We start from the raw sequence: 21451 nt of genomic DNA on the forward strand, positions 1-21451 counted from the left end.
TCAGCTCATTTTTGAGGTATCTGCAGCCACAGAACCTCCAGGGCTTTGGCTGTACCTCCAGCATGAGATTTTCCCTTTGTTTGGGGTCTGCATGGCCCCTGGGGGAGTCACTAACGGAGATGGCACTGCCATGTGGTGAGGGACACTGATGGCACACCTGCACTGACCTACTCCAGCTCAGCTCTGGGGAACTAGTAATGCAGTCTGCTGGCTGGCCAAGTGGTTCCAGCACAGGTCTTAAACCCACTCTGCAGCAGCCTGGGGGGCCATCCTACATAGCCACATTTTCTGCTACAAACCGTGCTTTCACTGGCTTTCAAAAGCTGTCCCGCTCACCTTCTTCTGACTGACTTGGAACACTGAGTCTTAGCTCCCTGTTTCCTGCACTTTCAATATTGCCTCTCTATCACAAATCAGTGGCAATGGATAAAACAATCTCTTACTATAGTTACCTTTTTTTAAACCTCCCCTGGAAGTCTTACTGCAGATTTGATGAATTTGCGTCTGATGCACTGCACCAGTCCTCCTGCCTGACAATACCCGTAACAGCTTCTGGGGAATCTGCTCAGTTGTTTTCTGCACATTTATGTTTTTTACCTTGCTGTAAGAACTGTTTTGGAATATTATAATTAAAACTTTCTATCAAAATTGCATAATTTTTTTTTGTGTGTAGGAAAAGTAGACAACAGTGGTCTACTAAAGACTAGATGGTTTAAAAACAACTACCTTACCAAGTATTGAAGGCTGTTTAATTAGGGAAAGATGAGGAAAAAAACAAAAGAATTTACAGACTTGTAGTTTCCTGAAAAGTGTTTTCATGAGAAATACTGGATTGTTTTAATAAAAAATAATCAATTTTCCATTTGCCAAAATTCTAAACCCTTTGAGGATTCTTTTTTAAAAATAATCTTTACCCCAAAACAAGAGGTAGAGGGAAGAGTTAGAAAAGAGGCAAAATTCACAGTGAAAAACTTTGGCAGAAAATTTTATTTCTGCTAAATTTATGTAGCAGTGAAGACTACATTTTTAGTTAGCAGCTCTTCTTAAAGTGAGGTGTTTGCTGGCATGTTATTTTGAAAATCAGCACAGTAGGATGACTTCTTTAATAAATGGGCATAAAACCCAGAGATTAGAAAGTCTCAGAGTGAGTGACAAACCCCCATGTGCTATCTGATTTCTTTGCCAAAGTAATGAAGGTTTTTAATAAAGGTCAGGGAGAAATAATCTCCAAAGACAGCAGTGTCTCTACTCTCTATATGTTTACTCTTTTATTTCACCCCTCTACAGTGAAAGGCAGACCTTAACATGCGCACAAACACGCGCGCACACAAAAGAAAACAACAACCAAAAAGGAGGGGGAAAAAAAAAGAGCCTGAAATTTTAGTTACACCACATGTGGTTTTCATTTGTGAAAAATGAACAAGCTGTTTGTGGTTAAACTGTCTAATCTGCTGTTATCAATCTAGCGCTGCATTCAAGATTTACAGGATACATCAGCTTCTGTGCCACATTAGCTGTAAAAGGGAGAGGGGGTGGGAGGAAAAAGGAGGAGGAGAGAGTTTATCCTGAGGAATAATATTTCCAATGCAGCCACACTCACACTACATCTGGTTGTGCTGGTAGCGGCAGTTAAATTGAAATATTTCACAGCGTGTGTCAGAAACATGCAGAATGGTAATTATGACAGATCTGATTAAGCCTGAGTGCCACTAGCTCCCTGGCCAGCTCCGGTTGTGCAGGTGTGACCTTGTGCGTGCCTGCGTGTGTAAATAAAATTAATTACAAGCGAGAGGGCGAAGGCTTCGGTGACATCACAAAGCGGAGAAACTCCCAAGGGGGAGACCTAATGGAATATTTTCCCTCAGTCTAATAATACAGTTCATATTGACTTGAGGTAATTAGTGGGATCATTAAAGCAGTTTTCCCGGCGTATTTGGCTGCCTGATCAGATTAGTGAAAATGTTCTTCAGAACAAGCCCTGTGTGGTCTGCCAGAGAAGGAGGAAATAAAAAGCAACAAAGCATATTTTGGAATGATAAGCAGCGCTGGACTTTTTGCACGGATTTTGCAGGGCCAGTCCCAGGAGCCTGGGTACCCAACTCTCCTGACCAGTTCAATCTTTCATCCCAGGTGCATATGCTCCTGCTGCACATCACCTGAGACTTGTTAATTTTTATTCCTCTACACTCTAAAACTATGCCATGCCTAATCCTCAATGCTTAAAAAAAAATCAGATAAAAGGCTTGTGTGAGTGCTAGCCATAGAACTACATTAAGATAATGGGGAAGGAAGAAGAATAAATATGCGATCAGCTACTCCTCACCTCTCCCAAAAAAATTTAACAGAAGACTTAAAGGACTGATTTGAGAATCAGCAACATTTTCATTTCCTAATGAGCTTACCTCAGCATAAAAAAAAGGAGGGAAAAAAAGCAAAAAGTTTAACTATGATATAAGTCTTCCACAGTAACAGAACACAGAGCCCTAATCAAGAAATGGACCATTTGTTTAAAAACAGTCTATTGAGCATGCTCTACCTTGCAAATGGAATATGCCAAGCTCTGTCACAGATGGCAAGCTTTGACAGTTCCCATCCGTAGCGTCGATACTCGACAGTTCAGCACAAGATCAGTGACATTCTGTCTCATTAGAGCCACGCTAATTATCACAGCTAGTTTCAGGGGAAACCATGTGTTGCAATGGTCAATTTGAAGGAGTCTGTGCATCAACAAACTGGTAATAAGGATCAGACACCTTATTATATGACAGCATGCTGCCTATGATCTGATTTACTGAATCAGAGGTACTGAGGCAACACTGAAGCCTGATGGGTTATGGAATCATGTGTACACAATTGTGCAGCTGAAATATGCTTTAAAAATAAAAGGGGACTATATAGAAACAATACAAATAAAAATTTTAAAATGGTGAAGTTATAATGCAGAGATTTTAATTTGTCATTAAGACATACAGAGATGTTAGAAATCTTGTCAGCCAGTTTTATCTTTAATCAAATCATATAATATAAATAATTTAAAATGAAAACTGTAAAATTATGGATTATGCTAAATTATAATTCATTTTATACTCTGATTTTTCAGTTTCAATAACATGTACCAAACATTCCTTATGTTGTGCCGTCTTGCTGCTTTAACATAATTTTGTATTTTGTAAAGAGCTCTCTCTTCTTGGCTCTCTTTTTTCCTTTGTACATTTAATGACTTAAACTTGTAGTTCTCCTAGCTTTTCTCACACATTTATGCGCACTTATGCACCAGGCAAAAACCATCCAATCAAGACACCCCCACCCTGCTTTGCTGTTTCTAGACACCTGTGGGCCATATCCTGCCAGGCACTGAGCGGTCCCAGACACAGCACTTCCCAGGGATGTGCTGCAGGCTGTGGCTACAGGAACGTTAAGCATTAACTTCCAACTAGTGCAGGGCAGGTGTGCAACGCATCCCTCCAGGGAAGCTCTCCTTAGGGTTCAAATACACCCTGTTTCCTGAAGTTGCTACAGTCCTTTAAACGGTAGTGTTTGAACAGCTAGTGCTGCCACCCGCCTGGCTGAGAACCTCTAGCTGTGGCCGATTTGACCCTATGTGTAAAGCGTGCTCAGGAAGTACACTTTCTTGTTGCTGTGTCAACAAATCCAGCCTTTGCCTTATGTGTTGAAAGGGCTGCCTGGCCCTAAGGAGCTGTTTGAAGAGGTCAATATAATCCTCTTACCAGTTAAGTATTTTCCATTCTGTACCTTTTTATTTGGCTTGAACTATTTCAGGTTTTAATGCCTTTTTTGCCCTCCTCTATTCAGATTTACATGGGCAATTGCATGCTGATATAAAACACCTTGGAGATTTTAAGGCAGTTTCTCTTCAGTGCACCTTTGTTGATTCAAGAAGTTGCTGTCTATTCTTTACTAGTGGGAACCCAAGGCTCTTTGAAGTCAACCCACTTAACAAAAGTCATACCAATAATGTGGGATATGGTCAGGATCAATGCCAGCCCTTTTTCAGGTTTACCCAGATCAAGTGGTAAGAGAGTCAACTGAAGCCAATTTTTCAACCCACTTTCTGAGAATTAATTTATGCAAAAAAAAACTTAAGGAAATTTCCTGAGGTTTTAACCTTTGTTTCTGAGAAGAGATGTTGTAAAAGAGACTAGCACATGATGCAGAGGAAGGACCTCAAGCATCCATTTTTTTCCCCCCAGAGGAAACCTGAAAATCTTTTTCCCTCTGACCTGGGAAAGACAGAACACATTATGACTCTGTAACTTGATATTTTGTGAAAGAAACAAATCAGCTCTATCTGCCAAGTTTCACAGTTTCACTGAATGACACGCTGCTTTATGGGGCAATTTCTGATTGCATGCAAAAGCCCATCTTGCTCTCTCAGTTCATGCTCTTTCTCTCCCATCCCTGCTGACACCCGATCCCATCCCGACTCCTGCTGCTCATGGCACCTCTTCAACTGCCAGAGCAATCACCCCCAGGCAACGAGGGGAGAAGAAAATAAAGTAAAAAAATAATAAAAATGTAGATTCTGTTGTGTGGTGTACTTGTGCAGCTAATGTTTTCTGACTACTGCATCTTGCCTTCACACCAGGGTGAAGGGTTTATTTCCAGGTGGACATGTGAAACGGCAGACCTCAGAGTACATGGTGTTTCCACCTCGCGTCTGCCTGTGCAGCATATCCCTCCCTGCTCCACAGAGAATCCATTGTACACTGAGGAGGGGGGGAAGAAGGTTTTGAAGCCAAGATTTAAACCCAGGAAGTGACTCAGCTGCTCTGAGGGAGACAAAGGCAGGAGAGGACTTGACAGAGATGCTCGGTGATGAGTGAAGGACTGAGCCCCCTCCTGCCCCTCAGGTCGGACCCCACTGGGTAGCCTGAGGTATAGTGCCCTGAGAAAACAGCTTTGGAAATAAATTTCAGAATTCCCTCCTAAAGCCACATTATTACCAGAGGGTTACTCGTGGTGTTAAAAAGTTTTTTTTTTCCTCCAGCTGGAAAATAGTTGAATACATTGTTCTATATCTGCGGTAATGGCATGTTACATCTCCGTGCCAGATCCTCAATACCGTGTTTGTTCAGTGTGGGAAGCTGTTTAAAAATGACTTTCCTATTACAGTATATAGCTTAGTCTCTAGATGGAAAAACCCAGATCAAAGATATAGCATTTATAAAACTGCTGGTTAAAAAGATAAAAGTGAGATAACAGACATCAATTTTTCACTATAAATCTCTGGGTTTACTACAACATTAAAATTTCCAGTAAAAGCAGGGTTTTATATACCTGAACTCTAATGGCCTATTCTCAAAATATTTATGTCAGGAAGAGCATGGTATTTGCATGCCAAAAGCAATTTTAGTGCCAACGTTTAGCATTCCCTTCCCATTTAACTCCTTCCCTTCCACTCACGAGTGCTAGATGTTCTGCCTAGTGCCTATCCAGGGGATCTCCCCACACAGCCTCTTAAAGGAGGTCCCTTTGCGTGTGTACAAAGGGAAGAAGTCAAACACTTCTAACAAAAGACCACTGCACAAAATGCTTGCCTGATGGCTTAGGATGGAGTCTCTAGCATGGTTTGAACCAGTGATTTTAGGTACATGCCTTGCATGCAAAACAACTAGTTTCCAAGGGGCTAACTGCCTAACCAAAGTGAAAGACAGGGACGGAAGGACAGGAAATTGGGCAACACAATGCAACAGATCAGAAATAACAAGTCAAAATTCTACATAGTTAGATAGGGTTTCTTAAGGTATGGGTAGTACTCCATTAGATTTACTGTAAAATTAAAATCAAAGCACAATTCTGTGAGAACCAAGTGTTTCAGCTTCTTCTACATACAGGCATTTTTATTTGGTGAGAAGGGAAGGCATTTTCTACTATAAAGTTAACATATTTAGGTAAATAAAGCAGGCTAATGGCTTTACATTGCAGTGCATGAGACTCTCAGGGGTATGGAGCTTGATATTACAGTTGTTGCAAAATGTAGTTTTCTAAATTTAAGAAAGCTTTAGCACTGTAAGCTGACTTTCAAGTTTTGCTTTAGTTCCTGCTCTATTCTAGCACAGGCAGGCCACAGCTTTTCAGGATAAGCCATAACATACCTATAACTTCTCAAAACACAGCAAACACTCGGAAGCACTACAAATTGTCTTATCTCTCAGGGCTCTTAGGTTTGGGGTGTTTGTTTGTTTGTTTGTATGTTTTTACAGAATAAAATTACAATTCAGCATCTGTCACTATCAAAAGAAAACCCCATCCCTGGCTCCCACATGAGAACATCGCAACCACTGCATGGTTGTCAAACCATGATGCCTTAATAATCATTACACAAATAAACCTTTTTTTTTTTCTTTAAATAATGAAATTAAGAACATTCTTCCATAATTACTTGAATCAGACTGTCAGATTATAAATTTAAATAAAACCCCAATATGATGAAATTAATTGTATCATAAAAGTAACGTATGCCACTCAATTTTACATATGTGTGGATTCTTTTCATTTAGGCTATTCAGGTGTGCTGATTGAATTTTAGTAAATACCACTGTTAGCACTGCCATTTTACCACTAAAAAACAACAACCTAGGAGTAGAGACAAAGTACTTGGTAAATCTTTCTGTCTTCCTTTTGCATGCATTTTTCCAAAGCTCTCTTTTCAGTATCATCTAAAAAAAATAAGCAGACCTATTAGACGACTTACAATAAAAATGTAAGATTTTAAACACTGATATTAGGTGCTTGGCCAATTACAGTTCTAAAACTCCTCAAAGATATGATGTATTCCAGGAATTCAAATTATAGTATCTTTCTTAGCTCCTCAGTATAGCCATCTTAACTTTTACAGAGTATATTTTGAATTTAACAGAATTTGAATTTATTCTGTACAATGCATCAATCCCTAAAAACGAAAAAAACTTTAAAAAACCACAGAATGTATACATTTCTATATGGGAAAAGAAGTTAACATTTGAAGCCATGTCCTAGAGCTAAGTCCCCAAACCCATGTACCAGATAGCCCTTTTCCTTAAGAAAACCAACAAGCTGCGAGCAAAGTGCACTGTGAAACTACAAGTATGCAAATCATCACTCACCTAAGCCGGAGCATGAACTCACTAACACCCCTGAAACCTCCACCTGATCCCTCATCCTGTCCTTGCTCTGTGCCATGATCTCTGCCACACCTTGCCCTGTGCCATGATCTCTGCCACACCGGGCCCCAGCAGCCAGCTGGTTTGTTGAGCATCAGGTCCACACACGATCCTTCATCATTCAGGATTGCAAACTAAAACTGTTAACCAGCACATTATTTTCTGCTAAGTGTCCTGCGGACTTTTCACTATAACTGGAAGTAATTATCCTAGGATTTCCAGTTCCACTTTTGTCAAAGGCACTAACACAGTACAAGGGAAGATGCTCTTTTTTTACCTTGGCGCTACCCAAATAGAAACTCCTGTAGCGCATCATTTAATAGCAATTCTGTACAAAGTGCTCTAGTCAGCAGAACAACTGCAGTCTCCTGGCTCAGGCAAGCCCAGCCACCTTGCAGATTGCTTAGACATCCAATCTAATGTTGACCCAAATAATTTCCTTAAAAAAAAAAAAAAAAGAAGCCCTCCAGCAAACAACTACCTTTGTCCACTCACAGAGCTGATTTAAGTCACGTAGTGTTTTATGCCATAAATCCAGAATGCACTCAGGAGTTAGCCAAGTTTTTATCTCCAATTAAGACAAACCTGGCAGTCTTCAATTTTAGTGATTTTATAACACAAAACTGTTAACCAATCATTTTCTAATGATCATCATTTTCTAATATGTGTCCTTCAGACTCTTCACTGTAACCTGAAGTGATTATCCCAGGATTTCCGTTTCTGAGCAGGGAACTAATATCACCAAATGGGAAAAATATCAGCAACAGATCTCTCTCAAGAGATGTTCTCTTAGAGAATATGTTTGGACAAGCCTCTTTTTTCATGCAAGGGAGACTTTTTTTGTCCCAAGAAATATTCATCTGTACCACTGACAAGCTCCAATGCAGAATTTTTTACAGTACAGGTACCTCTTTTAATATATGTGCCGCTGCTACATATTTAAAACTTATTACTTGGATGACTAGTAGTCAGTTAGTTAGAGAAGACTCAACACATCCAGTTTACCTAGGAGGTTACTTCTGCAGAGCAGCTTTCTACTACAAATGACACTTTGTCTAACTACAGACCTGAAAGTTTGTTTGACACATAAATTAACATTGCACTGCTGAAACTGGGAAGAAAAATAACCTCTGGGAATATGAGTATAATCACCAGACTAGAAGGGAAAAGAACTACATGTTTGTGTTGTTTTCTATACTTCGAAGCAAAGTTTGTACAAGGACCTAAATTTTATACCATTGCTCAAATAAACATGCACTGCACCCTCTGGAAGCTTTTGGCCTTCACTTTGATTACCTGTCCCTTTTAAAGTCAGTGTTAGAAGAGCTGTCCCACCTAGAAATGTTAAGGCTTTGCACTTAAATAATTATACTATCACACAAATCAGATCAGAACACAATTACATGGGTGGATAGACTGGCTTCACACAGCTTTGCAGAAAACTGCAGTGTAAAGAGGAAAGTGTAGAAACGGACAGTTCTCTAACTCCAAATCTTGACATGTAAATAAAGACATCTGAGGAGCACACAGGTTGGAAGTTGCTGCAACATTCTATCATAATTAGAAACATTTCAAGAGCTCTGTAATTTCCAATCAAAATTACAGTAATTTCTGATATACAAGCCATGATTCATGACAGAATTTTTACATTCCATGGGAGATTATAGTGGCCTTATGTATGACACACTGAGTACAGCACTAACATAAACAATTCAGTTTAATATTTAAACAGCACTTGGTGTTTAGAATCCTACAATAAAAGAAACATATTATTGTTGAAATTATGACTTTGACAGTGATTGAAGGGTAAGCAGGCATGTGGCCTATAAAGCTATAATTTTTACAGTCCACAGCTTGAGTTTAATCATTTTGATATAACATTTTCAAAATATCCCTTTAAATGCTCCTTACATCATATAACTTAAGAGACAACATCCTTTCTGTATTATGAAGTCCAAAGTGTGAACAATGCAGAAGTCCAAAGTTAAAGACTTGTTAAAAAGAAAACCAACATTAAAATGCTGATGGCCTAAGAAATATTGCTCTAACTGAGCATCATCAGCTTTCCCTGGAACATGCTGAATTTTTCTATGAAGCAATTTTAGAAAATTAAAGAAGCAGTGATTAAGTGGACTTAACATTTAATCTAATGTGAAAATTCAACATTGCAACCACTGGTGCCCTTGTAATTTCTTTCACCTTTGGGTATAAACACAGTTCTAGTCTTTCCCATTTTTCTATATGTTTTTCCTTTACTTCTTAAGTACATTCTCACTTAAATCAATCCTTTTATATACTTCAGTGATCTTTCTCACAAGACATGTCACTTAAGATAATCACACCCAAAAAGTGCTTGCTGATTTCCCTCTTTCCACTAAACCTAACAGAAATACTTCAGCTGAAGAAAAGAGAATAGGAAACCACACAAGAAAGGCTTAAAACTGAATGTGGAATATAAATGTATGCACACAGGTAGTAGCCAAGTGATATCATATTTCCACAAAGACCATGCATGCTTTCTCAGATATAACTTGTAATTTATTGGGGTTTTTTGTTTTGTTTTCGTTTGGTTTTGACATGGACAGTGTTGTCCAGCTCCCATGCACAGCTTCACCAGTGAGTCTGACTAAATATTTTCGCAAAAAAGCAGAACCCCAATGCTCCTCATTGCAGCACATGTAATTGCAAAATACCCAAACCTTGAGATGCATTTGGCAGCAATACACAGACCTTGCCCACAGCTTTTGCCACATTCATACCAGCTGAGAAGCCATCAACCTGATGCCTTTTGAGCTGCACCCGGATCCACAGGCACACAGTAAAGGTGTCTGGCTGGTGGGGAAAAGGGAGTGAGACATCTCAGGAAGCCGCTTCTCAACCTGCCTGGTCCAGGAGAACCAGAGGTTACCTCTGGACTCAGCAAGGAGCTCCAAATTGCAGTACCAGACTGATACATCTGATCCAGCCACTCATTTTAACTCAGACAGAAGAAGATCAAAACTGGGGCAGGGGAAATAATCACACAGGACACAGAGGTCTTTGCATCCAGGGAGCTTTACCTGGCTTTTCGTTGCCGCAACCTTTGCAAACAGGGCTTGAGACACTTTAGCTCTCTTCATTTCCTGCTGAATCTCATCATAAATGGAAGCATTAATGTTCATGGAATTGTTTTCTGGTTTTCCATTCCTCTCTGTCGCAATAGTAGCAGTTTTGACCTAGAAAATATGAGACATTTTTCATTACAAAAAAGTTATTTTCCTCTCTGTCCCTCCCCAGGTAATTCCCTCAGCATGTTACTCCTCTTACTCAATCTTTCTCTGATACTCTTTCAGCTTTTTGGAGACTTAAAATTATATGTTCAAGCAACTGGGAAACAAGAAAATTCAGCACATTTTAACAGATGAGTGTATGTGAAATATGAACTATCATTAACTGACCACTGCAAATTTCAATGCCATAAAACACATTGGGTGGGAACCTGTCAAACAGTTTTAGAGGGACCTGTGAATCCTTGCATGATTTCTTTGCCCCGCACAAATAAAATAAAAATTCTAAGTGCAACATAAAAGAATCTCTAATGAAATAGAAACCTGAGAGATATATCTTGATTCATGTCGTATATCTAGTACACTCAAATGCGTGATAATGTTGAAAAGCTGGGGCTTTAGATTGCACTTTTAAAAATATATCTTATCAGTTTAATTCTTAAGCTGTTTTTAAGAAAGAGATAATTTAGAATAATGCATACTTTAACCAGTCTTTCATGAAATCAAGATAAGACTTTCTTAAAACTATTGATTCTCATTGTATTTCACTTACATATATCAAATATTTATTCTTCTTGCAGTTCAGGTTAAATAAACACCAAACATGTAAACAAGACAACTATTACGGTACCACTTCTATGCTGCATCTGCAGCCTTAAGGAAAAACAACAACAAAAAAACATCAGTAGTGACATGATGTGCAGGAGACTATCCTTTCCTTCATCCTTTGGAAATAATGGAAGTGATGTTGCAACACCAAGCATCATCCCACCAAGGTTAGAGTGCAGTTTCTGCAATATCAGTTGAGAGGTACAAAAAATCAGCAGGTACTCAGCTTATCCTACAATATTCTCAGTAGTTAAGGATAATGTCTGTCTTTAGCTGTTACTCTTGCAATGCTTGCCCAGGATTAGTGGACCTAATGGACCACTAATCCTAAAGTGGACCAAATGAAAGACTGGATTTCTGCCGAGAACCCACAAGGTGATGATGCAAAATCAAACCTTTAGATTTCAATTCAAACCTACTGATTCATACTGAGGATGTTGAGAGCTGAATGAATTTAGTTATTCAGAAGTTACACATAGTTTAAGATAGTCATTTAGCCTGACTCTAAATTTAATGGACAGAGACTGATGCTTCCAGAAGTGCCAGGTACTTTCAGCCTACTCTTAAGTGTCTAAACCCACACTTTCACTATCAGTTTGATCCAGTGCAAGTCAGCATCTTCCTGTGCTCTAAAGTCCCTTGAGGTTCAAGGGAAATCATGACAACATGATAATTTATCTTCTAATTTCACTCTCTTTGAGCTTTCATATGTCACAGGTCTCACAATACAAGAGTCAAAGGGTTTGGTTGAGAGATGTACTCAGGCAAATCAGCAGCCCATTTTTACCTAGAAATGCCATGCTCAATTTGTGATAGCTATCCCTCCATAGTGCTTTTAAGATAAAATAATCTAGCCCAGAAACTGGGAATGCAAGCCACTTTTCTGAGCCTGATTAGTCTATCAGGCTTTTCAGGAGCTGTGCTAACACATTAACTGCAAGGGACAAAACTCCAGTAAGAACAACGTGTCCACCAGCATTTCCCCTTGCCTTCATTTTGGCAGGCATTAGCACTTTCTGGTGTCTGAAAACAAGGGGTCCTAAATAAAAAGGGAAATTAAGAAAAATCCCATAATGTGGCATACACATTAATCATGTGATTTGCTTTCATCTGAGAACAACTGTCACTTTGCAGCCATTCTGCACTGTGACATTTTACCAGCGACAGTGCAGCAGAGGATGGCCAAGCCTGGGCCAACAGCTGCTCAGAAACATTTGAGGCACCTGGCAGTGGACAGTGTGAGGAGCAGGACCATGAAACTCTCTCCTTCCCACCGGAGAGCAGGAAAAGGCATGCCTCATACTGGGCAAATCAGTATGCGGCTGCAAGAGCAGGTGCATCTCCTGAGCATCATACAGTGAAATCATTTAAAGATACAAAATCAGTGGCAATTTTTTAACCTTTAAATGAGAACAACTTGCCAAATGATAACTGACAAGCAATGGGGATGTTAAAAACGACTGGAAACAGCCTTCTCTGTGTGCCTGTGAATATCAGGCTAAGCTAAATTAGAGAATAAAAAAAAGAGATAACTTTGTCAACATGCTGCCTTGTACCTTGGGTTTAAACTTGGGCAAATTTCAGTCCTTTCCCCAAAAATATTTTTAACTTGTAACTAGTCATTGAATGACCCAATGGGAAGATAAGACAAAAGTATTCAGCTAGCATACACAAGCCTTTTGGGAAGGAAACACTTCGCTCTTGTGATCCTGATCAAAACAACTCTCTTCTGTACGTACATTACCTTTTTGATTGCTACTCAGCTTCAAAAGACAGCTTTACATTGTAGTAGTACTTCATAGACTACTTAACTGAGCTATGAACACCCAGATCATCAAAAAACATCACACACCAAGCTGGAGACATAATTTAAACTATGCATCTTGGTCCACATTTTTTAATGTCCAATTTAATATGCATTTAACCCAGGGGAATTACTGAAAATCCTCAGTTTGGTTCACAAATCACATCTATCTTTATACAGGTACAATGAATTCAACAGCATCTAATATGTCACAGAAGTTAAACTCCTATTGTCTTGCACTGATGTTTAATTAGGAAACACTAACTGAATTCAGGAAACACTAATATCTGCATCAAAAAGTCATATTAACCCAAAGATCTTCAGGAGAATAAAAGTCTTAAAGTTATAAAATTATGGGCTTGGGGATTATCAAGAGTTGTGGTTCACAGCCATACCCTCTTCCTCTCCAATCTACATCACTGGCCAAGTATAAAAATTCTTCCCATGCCTCTTAATAATAGCTCTTCAAAGATCAGGTATAGACTCTGGCTGGACTAGATGGACTATTGGTCTTCTCTGGTCTGATGAATTCCATGCCATAATGCTAATTAACCTCTTGGAGAATATCCATACATAAAACTGTTTCATAATTTATACATAAGCAAGCATCCAGGCTGTTGTGTTGAATGTAGAATTGAGTTCAAGACAGAGGCTGTTTGAAGCTGGGTTGATAAAACAGCCTCCTCCTCAAAAAAACTCAACAGAAAACAAAAAAGCCCTCAATGGTGCCACTTCAGGACTTGGGAGAGGAGGTGGAAAAAGTATTCATTTTCGAGAGAAAAACAAAACAAAACATACTCTCTCATCTCATCCACTCTTAAGCGCAATCTCCCACACCACCCACACTTACAGAGACATTTTCTGGTAGGAAAGAAACCAGAGATCAGCTAATTTATTTATTTTTTTACAGTAACCAAATTTTGAAAACACTTACTGAACAGGGAAGCATTATTTTACAACTGTAACACACTGAGAATCAAAAATTCATTTGGCCATCTTCCTATCACCAATCAATCTAGTCTTCTAAAAATACTTGAATAACACAACCATCCTCTCCTGGACTGCCCAGATATATCTTCTCATCAAATAAGACTGACTATAGTAATAAGAAGTTCTGGATTAATTCATTCCCCCTCCACCCTCCTCACCCCAAAAAAGGACAGTTTTTGCAGAAGGAATAATCAATATGAAAAGATTTTCACCAATATGGAAGATCATTCCTTCCCCATTGAAACTCAAACAAAAAATTCTTATATAACACACTCCTCATAAGTACTGTTTTAGCTTGGGAACAAAAATCTTCTTTAATCCTGGTTTAGCTTTTAATATTACATCGTACATTAAAATTCATAAAGTAGTTCATTCCAGGCAAAACAAACTACTTTTCAGTTCTGCTCTGCAAATAGCAAAGGAGGTACAATAAATGCTGTTGCTTTCAGAACAGCTTTTATCAGGACAAGGTTTACTACTGCATTATTACAGTGGCGCCTGGAAGTGCAGTTATAGTTAAGTGTCAGGGTTTCCATTAACTCTCCTCCATGGTGGTTTTTGTGGGGGTGGGAGAAGAGGGTTGTATTTATCATTTTCTTCATTTTTACTTTCGTTAAAAGGCAACTAGGCATAAAGACCATCAACCTAAATCTCAAATTTATCTGAATTAAAAATAAAAATTTTGCTGGTGGTGACATATGGCATGTGTATGTGTTTAAACACCAGGACTCCAGCATCAAGTTTCATGAAAGCTGATCCAAGAGTTCCTTGCACTGGAAGTTCATTGGTCCTCAAACACTTCAAAACAGTGTCCTCCTCAAGACCAGTCTTTCAAGAGTGACATCCTATCTCTGAGACCCAAGTTCAAATAGCATTAACTGGAGGAACTGTAATTTATCTGCAGTCAGAGGGAAGATAGGGTTATATTTATGAGGTGAAGTTTTTTATCAATGAGTACCCAGAACCATGACTCATGTAAGACTTGTGTATACTTCTCAAAACATTGTCTTGTTAAAATTATATTCTGCTCTTGATGTTACAGGTACTCTGTTTTTACACAGGATGATGGCCCCAACAGTTAACATGAATTTTATTTGTGGAATATGGGTGGCAAGGATTTCTTCCTCAGTTCTGCTGAAATAATTTGTCCTGAGAAGGAAGTGTTCGTAAGTGCAAGATAGCTAAAAAGCCTTAAGCAGAATATTCTGGAGAAGAAAATTTGTAACTTGGCCACCTGACTCCATCCTCCCCCACGATATGTACTAAGGTGGAGGAAGTCGTCTTCCTCCCCACATTCCAAACTGCCCTGATGAGACAAAAAGGCCATCCCTAGCAACTCAGCATCCTCTAAAGTATCCCCAGATCCTCTCATTCCTACATAACATGCAATAGATTAATCCTCTGAACTTGATTTAGGAATACTCCAAAAGGACCTCCATGGGGGTATCTGCAAGACAAAGGTGCTGAAGAGTGGGGGGAAAATTAATAGAAGTAAAACATGAAAGGACCTTTTTCCTTCTTTCTAGGAGAGGTTAAACTATGTCTCCATGCAGTACCTACCTGATGGAGATGCTAATACTTATAAACTCCAGTGCCCCAGGAAAGAGCCTGACAGACAGGCTTCTGCTCCCAGGGTGGCAAGACGAACAATGTCCAATTCTGGTGTACACCGTCTCCTTGCGCTCAGTCCTCCAGTGAGGAAGATAGTAGCAGACTTTTACAACTTGACCAGCTTAGAGGGCTATACACGCATCCCAAAAGCTCATGCATTAGAGGCTAATGATTTCAATTAAAAAAAAAAGATTTTGCATTTTGTTTAAGTCAGAGAGAAAGGGAGAAGGGGGACAAAAACCTTCTTAAAGGATTTAAAAAAAAATTTGGAAACAATCCAGATACATTAGCTCAAGTAGCAACTAGTAAGAATACTGTAAAAATGAGATAAATTCAACGCAGTTCCTTCTAACTCAGGCACTAGGGTTTATGCTTGGTGAATTCCTACTATCCAATCAGACCTCCAAGGTCACGCTTTCTCTTTTTGCATACAACAGCATGCAAAATTTACACAGAAAAAGCTCAGTTGCTAAATGGTTAAGTCTGCTCTACTGTCTGGCCACCAGTTGGCAACACAAAAATGCAAAGTAGATCCTTTTCAGGATGTTTATTTTCACATCCTTCCGAAACTGATAACTTGCAATTGCAAAATAAACCTTCATGTGTGGCATATTATCTCCCATTTTTTATGGTTTCATAGTTTAATTGTTTCAAATGTTACAGTGGTCTAAAGATTTAATATTAAATATGTTGGCTCTTGCATAAATTCTGTTGTCAGGATAAATGCTCTGTTTTCTCTTTCAATGGTTATCCAAGAAGCTCACAACCAAGCTGGAAAAATATTATGCTGTATTCCTGCATAGTGAACTTTGAATAATTGCTTGTAATAAATTTAGTAGTAAGGATGGTAGTAGTTTTATTTCTTTAGTATCAAATATTCAATAAACTGTGGACATTTTGTAGGAGGTATCAGAGTAGTAGTTTGCATTAATAATTTTGCAGTACCCTGACGGTAATTTATTTCTGTTGTGATTTATAAAGTCATACTTGCCAGTGTTACAACTAGGATTATTTCATTACCATTTCTAGCACTAAGTATTGTACTTACTTATGCTAGGAATACAGATATTTCAATTTTCAAACTTAGGACTGTGAACACTTAGCAGAAGGTGAGAAGTGCTTCAGATTTTTATAGGTGGGTAATTCTGGAAACATTGTTAGAAGGTCATAGAGAATCTCAGCTCAGAGCTTTCTACATTCTCAGTCCAGAGAACAGTATAACAACTGGTAAAATAAGTGCTTTGTTCTCTAGACCTCAAGTATTAGTCTATAAGGTTGCCTTGTTAACTTGTTTTCCACTTGAAAAGGATTAAAAGAAAAACGTATGCTGTTTCCACTTTGAACTGTCACAATGAGTTTAACTATACTCCTGACTCACACTAAAAAAATGAAATGCAATTATGAACCAGAACACAGTAGAGACAGATAGCCACCCCCACCCCCCAAACTTGGACTTACAGCATGTTTTGTCAGTTAAGAAAACCCCTAAGTCACACTTTCTTTCTGGCTGCAAGGGATTTATACAGTTTAAAGTGTGAATTAAAACCAATACAAGAACTACCTCTGACTTGACATCCTTCTGGAAGGTCCTGTAATTAACTCTGTTCTTTAGCTGTGAAATTGCCCAAGACCACTTGAGACAGAGTGAGACATTACCTTGGCAGAAAGAGATAAGTTAAGAAGGAGGGTTAGCCTTTTGCTCTGAATTACCTGGGCTGTGGGAGCAGGTACAGATATTAAAACAAACTCAAATGTTATGTTAAACACAGTTATCTCTACTTCACTATTTCCCACTAAAGCATTACTATGTAAATAGATTCTTGTTAATCTTGAAGAATATATAGTGGGTTTTACAGACTAAACTCAGTTAATGATAACAAAACTACACCATTAGCACAGTCTGTTCTTTCCTCTAAAATTTTTTACTCTTCTTGTGAAAAGTACTGCAGCAAGTCAAGGTGATCTTCTGTCCTCCCTTCTACAATTTTGTTATCCATTACTTTAGTGTGGTCCTTAGTATCCATTAGCTTCGAGAAAATTAGAAAAATAATCTTGAGGAGTTTCGAGCATTCAGAATAGGCATGGAACATAGTCATAGTCACAAGCCTATGACTGGTTAAGGAAAACCTGCTGTTTATGTACTCAACCATCGCAAAATTCCCACAATCCCAAAGCCTTGCTTTGTATAGGAAATCTGTACTGTGTATACAGCATGATTCCCACATATCTGCAGATCAGTTTGTTTTTAACTTGCATGAGTACATACTTGAGCCACCACAATGCAGAATATTTTTGAAAAGATACAGTTTTTGGAGTGTTTTGCTCACAACCACATTTCTTCTTTGTGGCAATCCTGTGCATTCCTATGGCTCACTAATGTATTTATCTTGTACCTTAAAACAAGCATCAGTTTCCTCCATAGACACAAGGACTATACCACTCAACTTCTGGGTCTCATTCTACCAAACATTGTAATTTCTGGAGAATTAAATCAAATAGAATTTACACAAATCAATGGAAGTTTCATTTGAATAAATACTAAATGAAGCTTTAATGAACATATCCAAATCTTTTGAAGTGAGTGATACAGGAAGTCTGGTATGTTACACAGTTGTCAGTAACTCAGTCTGGTGAAAGCCTGTTCAGCATTTTGGGATGGAGTCTTCTTTCCCACATCACTTCCATTTTACCTGTTTGCTTTCTGGAAAATAATTTTTAAGGCACTGCAATGTACTCATACTTCTGTTTTCACTCCCTCTCCATTTAGTGGTCCAAATCCTTTCAAATCCCTATATGGACATCTAACATTAGGAGCCTGAGAAATGTAGGAAAAGACGACAGCTAAAAGCCACCATCTTTCAGGCCCAACAAAGCCCTTATCCCAGTAAAATGAAAAAACCAATCCCATAGGGGTCGTAATGGAGAGAATTTATCTTAAAAGTTGAAAACAGGTAGAAATTAACTGCTATTATCATCCATTATATGTCTTAAATTTAATTTGTGGAATACACTGCAAATAATTATTCTATGAGTGTTTAAAACAATGCAACAGCAAAAGCTTTCTCCTTTATAAGAAAGGCATCACCCTGCAGGACAGTGTGAAAACACAACGAGCAAATCTCAAACGACAGAGAGAGTAATTTACTTGTGGGGGCCGGCTGGGTGGTGTGCTTATGAGAGGTGTGGGGCCCATCGCGGAGGCTGCGTTCAAGCTCCTTTCCCTTTCGTCCTGGTAAATTCGATCTCGTTCTGCTTCTGGCAGCTGCAAGAAGTTCTGCATAGCCCGAAGGTTTACCAGTAAGGACTGTGAAGCAGTCTTGGGATCCTCTTCCTTACGGAGGATTTCTGAGAGCAAGCCCTGTAGGGAGGGAATAACAAAATAGGCTGAAGAGTTAGCCTATGTGAGTGCCTGTAAAACTGTGCTCTGCAAAGCCACTGCTTATCAGTCCTCATTCTTCTTACCATTGGGCTGAGAACGAGAGCAGCAAATGCACTTTTTGCTCCACATAGGAATATATTAATGGCATTTTAGGTAGCAGAGAAGAGAGCCTCAATTGTACCCTTAATTTTATTAAGCACCTGTTTTACATACAGCATAAACTGAATCTGCCTAATAAGTCTCCTTCCTTTTACTGGCTTAACTTGCCATGAAATCTTTCACAGTCGACAGACAATCATAAGATGTTACGAGTAAGTGAAATACACTGGGGTGTTCTCAGGCTTCACAGACAAAATGCATAACCAACATAAGAAAAAAAAGGCTTTCCACATTTCTAGCAACTTAAACAGCTCTTTGAAAGGAAGTGATATTTCACAACTAATCTGAGATGATAAACTAGAAATGTTCCTAAAGTAACTGCTTTACTGACTCAGAGCCATATTTTTTGTAACTCAGTATTTCTTTCTAAGAGTTGTATATTGGAGTTTAACAAGTGAGGAAACTCACAGTTGGATGTCCTCATGTTCCTCTTTCTTACACCTTGCCCCTTCCTCATCAGGACCACCCTAATTTTCACCCAGTCCATTGTCTATTTGAGAACCTGCTGTGCAGGTCCCATTTCCTACGTCCATTTACCATTGTTGTCATTTGACCACTTCCAGAGTCCAGCAATGGCACTGGGAAATGAGGGGGAAACTGCATGCAAGGCATCGATAGCAGCGAGCCCGAGGTGGGCAGGCTCCAGAGGGTAGCATGAGGGTAGCATGCCATCAGCAGCTTGTACAGACCACACCAGGTTTTCTACACAATTGTTTCATCTTGACTCACAGCAATGGAGCAAGCCTGGTGGTCTGGGACACCTAATTATTCTAAAAGATGAAATATTTATGAACCTGAGAGTACAACTGCAACTTTAATGTCAGCAGGTTCTTGAATCTCCCCCCATCCTGCCAAATTCTCCTTTTAAATATATTGGGCATCCTAAATGCTCTACTGTCTTGAAATAACAAGATGTTGGTAAGAAAACTAACTTTTGCAAAAGCAGATGTGAACTTTATTTTAGAATAAATGCTGTTGCTCTGCTGGGACAAGGTGAGGCTTAGTATGGGAGGCTTTTACTAGCACTGTAACAAGGGAACAGGCATATGAATTTAAAGAAACAACACAGCCAATTTTTCATTTCCATAAGGAACTGCTGTAAGTTATTTGTGATTATGGAGGGGTAAATGGAGGGAAGGAAGCAGACAATAAAAAAGCTAAAATTAAGATAGGCAATCCTAACTGAATATACTCAGTCCTAAGGGAGTAAACCAGAAAGAACCAAAATGCATCTTTGTAGGAAAGTTTCATGCTCACAGCACCTGTGGAGGCTGTCGCCTCTCTTATCCTTTCAGGCATAAGCATCAGCACCTCATGAAGATGCTGCTGCAAAGCCACTGCATGTTTGCATGTGCCTGTTGCACTTCCATGTCTTGGGCAATGAGGACAGTGGTGCTAACCACTACCCTGTGGCCAGTGTGGGTCTCACGGCCCTGCCTGTACCTGCACATGTAACAGGGAAATGGGATGCAAAAACCAAACAGTCTTTCTGGCACTAAGCATGAAAAATATTTTGGACAAGGATGAAAAACTTACCACTTTTCTTCAGCACTCTTTTTTTCCTGGTATCCAGTCAGAAACTACTCAGAAGGTGTAATGACTTCCTGACAAAAGTGGCATTTGGGTCATGTATAAGTTTTAAATTTTTTTCTTAATGATTAGTTTTAATAATAAATTTTCCTATTACTAAATATGGAAATTAAATTTGTGTCTACCAGTTCTTTTTATTTCTATGTACTCACAGTTACTATTGTTTGTCAGTGACAGTCACACAACCCTCCCTCAAAGGGATACCAAAAATGATTTTGTGCCGCTGGAGTCATGGCAAAGCAGTCTGTAGAGCACAGGATGTAGAGAATAGAATGGAATCATTTAGGTTGGAAAGCACCTTTAAAATCACAATTTCCCTCCTTTAACTTTGCACTGCCAAGTCCACCATTAAACCACGTTCCTAAGTGCCACATTTACACATCTTTTAAATACCTCCAGGGATGGTGATTCTACCAGTTCCCTGTCAGCCTGTTCCAATGCTGGACAACACTTCTGGAGAAGAAATTTTTCCTCATATCCAATCTAAACCGCCCCTGCCACAACTTGAAATAATTTTCTCTCATCCTGTTGATTGCTCCTTAGAAGACACCCACATCGCTACAACCTCCTTTTAGAGAGTTCTAAACACATGTGATTTCTGACTACTACTGTGCTGAAAACAACCTCACTAGGAAAAAAGCAGCAAGAAAAGCTAAACTCAAGAGGACTGATCATTGTCAGGAGAGAAGACTCCTTACAAACAGCCGGCCCACTATCAGCCACAGGAAATGTCCCTGAAAAATACTTCAGCTTATAATAGAAAATATTTGTTTGTATAAGCCTTTGCCACATAGTGGGCAGCTAAAAGAGGTAGAAAAGTCTGTTTTTCTTGCATAACTTTTCCCTCTCCAGTGAAATAAATACAGAAAAAGGGGGGTTT

The 21451-nt window shown here is 39.0% G+C and overlaps 1 protein-coding gene across 6 annotated transcripts in view; it reads right to left on the reverse strand.

Annotated features, from left to right (window-relative positions):
- The window catches only part of SATB1 (SATB homeobox 1), a 92254-nt gene that overhangs the window by 16527 nt on the left and 54276 nt on the right, over positions 1-21451 (reverse strand). For all 6 annotated transcript variants that reach the window (XM_071561063.1, XM_071561062.1, XM_071561067.1 and 3 more), the window contains 2 exons: positions 18589-18801; positions 10223-10378 (listed from right to left, as the gene is read on the reverse strand). In XM_071561063.1, coding sequence (XP_071417164.1) covers positions 10223-10378; positions 18589-18801 — 369 coding nt within the window. The remainder of the gene's footprint in view (positions 1-10222; positions 10379-18588; positions 18802-21451) is intronic.

This window comes from Pithys albifrons, chromosome 7 (assembly GCF_047495875.1).
Source record: "Pithys albifrons albifrons isolate INPA30051 chromosome 7, PitAlb_v1, whole genome shotgun sequence".
In the NCBI taxonomy this organism is placed as follows: domain Eukaryota; kingdom Metazoa; phylum Chordata; class Aves; order Passeriformes; family Thamnophilidae; genus Pithys; species Pithys albifrons.